The 8,183-nt window shown below is 28.1% G+C and overlaps 2 protein-coding genes and 1 long non-coding RNA gene across 7 annotated transcripts; 2 read left to right on the plus strand and 1 right to left on the minus strand.

The window, feature by feature from the left end:
• Positions 1–549: 549 nt before the first annotated feature.
• Positions 550–2,472, plus strand: LOC126928954 (zinc finger C4H2 domain-containing protein). 4 transcript variants are annotated; one of them, XM_050744904.1, is made up of 5 exons: positions 550–928; positions 1,101–1,272; positions 1,339–1,520; positions 1,595–1,819; positions 2,022–2,472. In XM_050744904.1, the coding sequence occupies exons 1-5, from the start codon at positions 870–872 to the stop codon at positions 2,149–2,151; spliced, it is 768 nt and encodes a 255-aa protein (XP_050600861.1). In that variant the 5' UTR covers positions 550–869; the 3' UTR covers positions 2,152–2,472. The 4 variants fall into 4 exon arrangements, with proteins under 4 accessions (XP_050600861.1, XP_050600862.1, XP_050600863.1 ...); XM_050744905.1 differs by having other exon boundaries at positions 553–928; positions 1,595–1,810; XM_050744906.1 differs by having other exon boundaries at positions 563–928; positions 1,610–1,819.
• Positions 2,473–3,009: 537 nt separating this feature from the next.
• On the minus strand, positions 3,010–6,666 carry LOC126928930 (major facilitator superfamily domain-containing protein 8). 2 transcript variants are annotated; one of them, XM_050744843.1, is made up of 10 exons: positions 5,909–6,666; positions 5,465–5,630; positions 5,239–5,386; positions 4,979–5,168; positions 4,757–4,845; positions 4,466–4,685; positions 4,285–4,384; positions 4,084–4,218; positions 3,907–4,016; positions 3,010–3,821 (listed from the first exon to the last, which is right to left on the minus strand). In XM_050744843.1, exons 2-10 carry the CDS (start codon positions 5,494–5,496, stop codon positions 3,328–3,330), a joined length of 1,518 nt encoding a protein of 505 aa, XP_050600800.1. In that variant the 5' UTR covers positions 5,497–5,630; positions 5,909–6,666; the 3' UTR covers positions 3,010–3,327. The 2 variants fall into 2 exon arrangements, with proteins under 2 accessions (XP_050600800.1, XP_050600799.1); XM_050744842.1 differs by having other exon boundaries at positions 4,925–5,168.
• Positions 6,542–7,297, plus strand: LOC126928978 (uncharacterized). Its single transcript, XR_007717020.1, has 2 exons — positions 6,542–6,674; positions 6,888–7,297. It is a non-coding gene; the product is annotated as an uncharacterized LOC126928978 (long non-coding RNA).
• The last annotated feature ends 886 nt before the right edge of the window (positions 7,298–8,183 follow it).

The following is an 8,183-nucleotide window of genomic DNA, read 5'->3' on the forward strand; positions in this document are numbered from 1 at the left end:
TGGACCGTCATAAAGAAATCTTTTCAGAGAAATACGCGACATGTAGTAGGTATATGTAATGCTCGATATGTAATTTCAGCATAGGAGATATAGTGGACATTTATGTAAATATAATGTAGATTATATATTCGAAATGCTAATAGTCTAGATCCTTTGCTGGCACGTAAGAAGTATCGAACGTTATTACGCGATTTTGATTCGCAGAAAAACTTTATTAAAATCGTAAATAGAATTATGTCGCGATCGCAAAGTTTGACATTTGCGATACATTTTTAATCGAATATTGATTCTAGTCAGCAATAGAGATTATCTCAAGTATAACACTTGAAGTAAAATTAATTTATCAAAATACGATCATAGCTGATAATTTTTAATCGTCGTACGTATCTTAAACTTAGACATACTTTCATGTACGATTTCCATAAGCTATCCTTATCAGATTACAGAGAAGCGTTCTTGGATCTATCTATCTGACATGATACTTTGTTTCAAAATGAACCGCTCTTTTTTAGTTCGTCGATATAGCGCTATATGGCGCGCGTATTCGACTGCATCTTGGAATTTGTTGTTTCTGATCTATCAAGAGATGCCTGTCATTGTAATTTATGGTATGAATTATATTCGTTGTGTTGAATGTCAATGAAATTAGTTAATTCTGGAAAATACATAATTACAAGTCCGACGATTTCGTTCGTTTCTCAATGAAAGTTCTGTGCATATAGAATTTCTATAATTATATCTTAAATATCTCGCCCGTAATGCCTTGACAAAAGGAATTTGGCTTCTGAACTCGCTGCATTTATTTGATAAACAAGCTATCTTTCGTTTGACAGGCTTGTCTAAACAAAAGTATCGGGAAGCATTTAACAATGTCAGCCACCGAAACTACAGTCATTTTCGCAAAACTGGAAGCACTGAAAGACATCAAGTACATATACGAATTTGCATATACAAAGTCTTTCTTTAAACACGATGAAATGTTTTGAACAATCCGAAAAGTTTAACGTGCCTTTGTGCAACGTCACTATAGTGAACTGTAATATGATTCAATTTATTTTTTTCTAAAACAAAACTTCTAAATATTTTGTGTACTTTGTTAGGTCGAAAACACTCCAACTGGAAAAGATGAAGCAGAGAATCTTGCAAGAAGTAGAACAAACTGAACAAGAAGAAAAATGTCTGCTGGAATATAAACAAGAAATGGATCTTCTTATGCAAGAAAAAATGGCACATGTCGAAGAATTACGTCAAATACATGCGGATATAAATGCGGTATGATGAATGATCTAATATCTTGGTTCTAGATTATAGGTATAATTATTTATGTAACTATGGTAGATGGAAGCTGTTATTAAACAAGCAGAAGAAGCTAGAAATAAAGCAAGAGAGACAGCAAAATTAATCCATAATAACGATTATCAACCTCTAAAACATGATATTGATCGTATGCGTAGGGAATTTTTAGGATTGGAAAGGTTACCAGAATTATATGAAACAGAATCTGATCTTATTTCGCCAGAGTAAGTTGAAATGTGAAATAAATATAAACTGTCTTGAATTGAATTATTAAACTATTATAATTATTATAACAAAGATTGTTTGTTCATAGCTACTTTGACCGTCCAATGCAAAAAGCAGAATGGAGGGTCGAAGTAAGAGGAGAAGATTTATTACCCCCTCTTACTCTGCATCATCCTGGTCACCCAGGTGGTTCCACACCTTTCCTTGCTCCTCAACCTCTTCAAGGTCCAAGTAAGCCAGAACCAAGACCATTGCCACCAGCCCCAGGCCCACCTGCTCCAACATTCAGGTACCACTGGTATATCGCAATTTTATATTATATTTCTATATAATACATAAGTCACATTAGCCAACTAAGTTAGTTGTATCCAATATATTTAACTTTATAAAAATTTTATTGACAGTGACAAATAACAAAAGTGCTCTATATGTTATGATACATTAAAATATACTATATATAGTAGTATATTAGCTTTTATGTTTTGTGTCTTTGCTTTTAGGCAACAACCACCCCCTATGAAATCATGTTTATCATGTCACCAACAAATTCATAGAAATGCACCAATCTGTCCCCTTTGTAAAGCTAAGTCGCGATCACGTAATCCCAAGAAGCCAAAGAAAAAAGACTAATTATATTTATAAGTGTTATTTATACTATGAAACATCAAGCATTTCTATCACATAATTCTAAGGGTATGTGTTAATGCTTTTTTTATAACTTAAAATAGTTTGACTACTATAAAAACATGCATTCGTGCAAAGTGTATAAAAGTGTTTGCAAAATGTATGTATTTATAGTAATGTTTTTAACTTTTCTTAGAAATTTATTTTTGATTTTTATAATACTTGTATCAACCAGTTGTAAGACACTGAATTTTCGCGACGATAATTAAATAATTTTTACCATCAATAAGATATACAAATAAATCAGCACGATTCTTAAGATTTTAATTAGTTTTTTATATTTATTTTTATAAAACAGTAATTGATACATTTCTTCAAATACAAACACATATTGCTTTAGGCGCATCCTTTATTGCACACGTTGTTTTATATCATTATTTTAGCAAATATATATACATTTTAGTAAAACGTACTTCACTAACTACAATTATTTTAATGCAAAAATTTATCTTTTTTTTTTTATTTTGTAACCTTATCCAACTTTTTTCATTCATAATACTCACTGAGTTTATTCAACTGTAGTATAAAACATCATTCAATTATTTATGGTAAGTACTTACAAATCCAGATTATTCTGTGAAAAACATTTGTAACTGTTAAATTTAATTGCCCCCTTATTTATATATAAATTGAGCTAAATATCAGTCTTTCTATGTTATTATGACAGGTATATTCATATAAATTTAAAAACTATACACAATATTTTTAAACAAATTTTTCCATAAAAAATATACTGACGTGTGTATACTTGTATAATTTTCATGTATTGAATCATATCATAAAATCGTAATAAGTGTTGTAGAATTCTTTTTTTTTTTTATCATATTGTATTATATATCATTTTCATTTTGTAATTTTACTTTATGAGATTGACTCTAAAACTGAACAATTACTTACATTATATTATTCTAAAAACTACACGACCCTGGTTATATTCTTTCATTGTTACGTACATATTTATGTATATAAAATATGTATTTTAAAAAACCTGTAAATATCCATAAAAAATATACTTGCATTTCGTAATATCATAATTGCATTTATATTAAACTCTTAATGGCAGCCATATGTTATGTATATAAGCTCGAAAAAAATAAAATCGAACTTAGAGTGTAGTACTCACTACACTTTATCACATCCCTCACTTTTGTTATTTTTATGTGAATCATTCGATCCTTGAGCATCATTAGATTTAAAGTGAACTAATGGAATTTCCGCGTCTTTTGATGGAATTGTTACTTTTGGCGGAACCAACCGTTCGTTTACAATTTGTAACCATATCATACATACTATCAATATTAAACCAGTAACACCAAACGTATGATATGTTCCAAAACGAGTATAAATTACACTAACAAATATTGGACCTAACACACGAGAAGCACATCCAGCACCTGTCATAAATCCCATCCAAACTCCTTGAGGACGAGGACCCAATACTTTACTGAAGATAGTTTGTATTAAAGTGACACCTAATGGATATCCTATAGTAGTGAATCCGTACCCAATGAAAAACTGTGTGACGGTAAGTTGCGGTGTATAGGTACACCATTCTTGAGTATGTGGACATCCTACGATGTCTATACCATCAGCATCTTTTGTAATGTTGTTAAATGCTGTAAAATAAAATAATTTTAATGTCTCTAGATTTAAATATTATATACAATATAAATGAGATGCTCTGTTTATTTCTGTACATACGTCCGTAATCAGCAATTTTCGGAGGGTCTGGTCCCCATGGAATATATAATATTCTTCCTATTACCATAAACAAAAATCCACCCCACAACATTACCTTACGTTCATTAAATCTGAAAATATTTAAGAAATAAATAAGGAGTCATTTTCCTGCAACATATCTCCACAAAAAGTTGATACCTTTTGCATAAAGGTTCGATCATAACAAATGTAATGCATGACATAATAGCACCAATACTCATTAGTAGACCCATATAATATAGAGATTCCGTTTTCGACCATGCAAATTGATCCATAGTTAAAGAAGTACCAAGTCTATAAAGAAATAAAAGAGTATAAAATATGACATAAAAAGATTTTATATTTTGAAATTGTACTTACGTTTCAAGGAGGACAAAATTAAATACTAAAACAAAAAAGGCACATATTAAAGTCACTGCTGCCAGAATATCTGGTTTTATAGACTTCAGGGTTTCTTCTTCTGTAATTAATAGATGAATTTTTCAATAAAATATTAACATGTCTATTTAATTAGAGTATTATTTAATTTAAATAAATTTACCAGTTTGTTTTCCTTCATTTCTCATTGCTTCGCGAATAGCAATTCGATGTTCTGTGAAATTCCATGGAAGGAATAAAACAAAATTAAGGATTCCCATTATAACATTTATCCAACCAGTCATAGTATACATATTAATAGGTACATTTATAAAATATACGCCCTTTTCTCCAAGAGGTGTAACTGCAGCTTGCAAACCAGGACCTACTACAAATCCTAACACCTAACACATTTTAAAACAAGCTGTATATAAAATTCTATTAACACATATAAGGAAACGTAAAATCACATTACCTGAGCTAGAGACACCATTGAAACAGCATGTGTCCTTTCTACAAATTTTGTAGCTGCTGAGAGATAAGATCGAGCTACTGCGATATTAGCTAAAAACATCATATTATATAAATAAATATCAACAATTCTTTTTTAACTGATAATATTAAAATTAAATAAACTGCTAACCAGAGCTAACTCCAACCAAGAATCTAGCAGCTATCATGTAAATTTTTTGATCACCTGGTACAATCTCAAGGACACTATATAATCCTGATGCAAATGTAAATAGAGCTAATGTTGATAAAAGTGGAAGTCTTATAGATCCCCTTCTATCTCCCCACCAACCTACTAAAGGAGAGAATAACATTTGTCCCAAAGGATTTGCTGCAACTACATATCCCATGAACTCTTTACCAGCATCTTTATCCAACTACAACATTAATCCATAATAATATTTTACATATCAAAGTTCATCTTTATTATATCTTTATTATACTTACTTTATCAAGATATGGCCATACTCCTGTGAGTATAATACTGAATCCAAGCGACATAAGAAACATAGTAAAATAAATTGCATAAATGCTTCTCCATCGTTCTTTTCTTTCATCAACAGTTTCCAACTCGTCATCCACAGGAATAATATTTCTACCAAAATAAAATATTAATATATAAATATATCAAAGTAATTAAATATTTCAGAATTAATGTACTTTTATGTAATACCTTTTGTGAAGTAATTTCCTACACCACTCCATTAAAAATCATATAGAATTTGCATAAAACAATGAAGCACACTCTCTTTTTACAATTATAAATTTAGTATAAATATAAATATTAATTTCTCACAATCTTTTTAATGTTAGCTGACTTCAATAATAATGTTACAAACCTAAGAAATGATAATATATAATTTTAAATATATATTTTATTGTTAAAGATAATACATATGTTCCCTCTCGCATCATTAAACTTTTGTCAAAAACAAATAAATCGCATTTATATCATTTATATTTATATTAGAAAATACTTGTTATAAAAAAAAAACATTGTGACATTCTTTTTAAACATTCTAATTTCATCATATCGAAAAGGTATTTAAAAATATTTTATGGATATGAAATGATTTACGCTCTCAAAAATACATAAAGAACAAGAAATGTTACTTACTCTATTCAATGAATAACTGAACTACTAAATTATGCTTTTATTATCGCATTTTAAATGAACATTTTCGATATATCAAAAATAAAAGATAGTAGAACACAGGATTTTGCGCGTGCTACTTCCTTTTAAAAATTTGCGCACACGCATGTCACTTGAGAATATTACAAACAGGCTAAATTCATCACTTTAGGCTCAAAAAAAGTTTGTCCTACGTCATCGCAAGTGTTTGTCGAATTTATTCATGTCCTCTCTCATATACCAAACAATGTATTGCTACAACAAGTTAGATTAATGCATAGACGAATGCAAACGAACTCTCAATTGATTCACTTATTATTATGGATTGTGGAGCATACGCGTTTCATTTACATATGAATATTAATCGCTAATCACGTTTCGAAGTGACTATTTTCTAACTATCAACCTTTGCTTCAATTCCACATATATATCTCTAAAAATGGATAGTTAACTCGTGACATACTATATGTCTCTCTTCTTTGTTCAATTACGTTTAATGATATTGGTTGAAGACAAAAAGAACACGTGTTTCAAATCTACTAATAAAACAGCTGATTGTCTCATTTAATACATGTATACATATATGAACATATAGTATATATATATATATAAATTTATATTGCTACATAAGTGCTACATTCTTAGCTGTATAATATTTCATCTTCATCTTGTAAATATGTACCTATGTTTGTACGTACGTGTTATGCAAATATGTATTTTGTAGTCATATTGCATTAGTCCTGCGTTATAAGTATGTATGTTAAATGTTTTATCATTTCACAATAGAAAAATTGATGATTGGATAATTAAAATTATTTATTGAATTAGATTATACATCATGAGAAGTTTCTAACAATTTGACATCTATCTCGTGACTTTTATGGCAAATAACTTTTTAAATTATATCTCAAATAGGTTATTTTTTAAAAAGAAATAGTTCATTTCTATTTTTCTTTTATTTCAGTATTCATTGAAATCAGGTCATCATGATTATATGATGTCAAATTTAATTTCACTCCATCAAAGACAGCATTTAAATTAAAAAGTAAAATTTAATATAAAAGTGTGCAGTATATGTAATTGGAATAAAATGTTCATTTGGTTCAACTATAAACTACCTAATTTTATTGTGGATTATTTTAAGAAACATGCATCAAATTAGTCTGTCCTAAAAATTAAATTGTACAATAATTAACAAAAATTATATTACAATGTAAAAAGAAGTACTAATGTTTTTATGAAGAAATTATGTACTAACTTCTATTATTTATATCATTAAACTTATATCGTTATATTATTGTAAACAACTATGTGCTTAAATATTTTATTATCCAATAAATGATTACAGTCAGTTGTAGAAATTTATAGAACAGATATTTGCAGGAATTTATTTATAACTTCAATAATCATGATCTGTGATAAGGTTTATAGCGATGATTAGAATAATGTCTACCACGATGTCGATATCTTTCATCCCTATCATTGTTATATCTCTTATTTCTAGGATACCAGGGGTCAGCAATGGGTGGCTTTTTTAATTCCATATTTTTAATTTTCATAAATTCTATATCTTTCTCAGTGTATCGATCTTTAAATTCCTCTTCACATTCTTCTAAAAATTTTTTTTGTTCATCAGTTAGGTTTTTTTCTCCCATAGCATCTCCTTTTGTTTATGTAAATTTGATAATAACAATAGTATATAGCTGTAAAATAATTACAGTTTTAAAATATACAAAAATGTCAATATTAAAAAATATTAACCAAAAATATTATCATAATTTTGAAAATAAAAGTAAATTTGGTTTATCTAAAATTCTTCATTGCTTGATGTCTATAAATAGCTTACAATATAATAATATACAAATTTTGTTGTTCTGTTTATGCAATGGAAATACTAATTTATTTTCAATATGTTTTTTTACATTTTCTATGCTACGCAATTCTATATATTTATTATTATTATTACCTTTATTATGATTATTTAATTTAAAATTTTGACTGTGTACTCGTCACTTCGTACAAATTCAAAACTCCAAGATCTAATGTAGTTTTATAGGTTATATTTATATTTACAGACAGAAATTACAATTTTACATCGATCATATCATCTGTGAGACATGATGCTTTTATAAATAATATTTATATTTTTTAGTAAATATAATTATTTTTAAAATTTGAGTATGTTTGTTATTTTTACGTATAAAATAAATATATTGAATTATATAATTAGCCAATCATATTTCAAAATATAATGTGGCTT

Source organism: Bombus affinis, chromosome 2, assembly GCF_024516045.1.
Source record: "Bombus affinis isolate iyBomAffi1 chromosome 2, iyBomAffi1.2, whole genome shotgun sequence".
In the NCBI taxonomy this organism is placed as follows: domain Eukaryota; kingdom Metazoa; phylum Arthropoda; class Insecta; order Hymenoptera; family Apidae; genus Bombus; species Bombus affinis.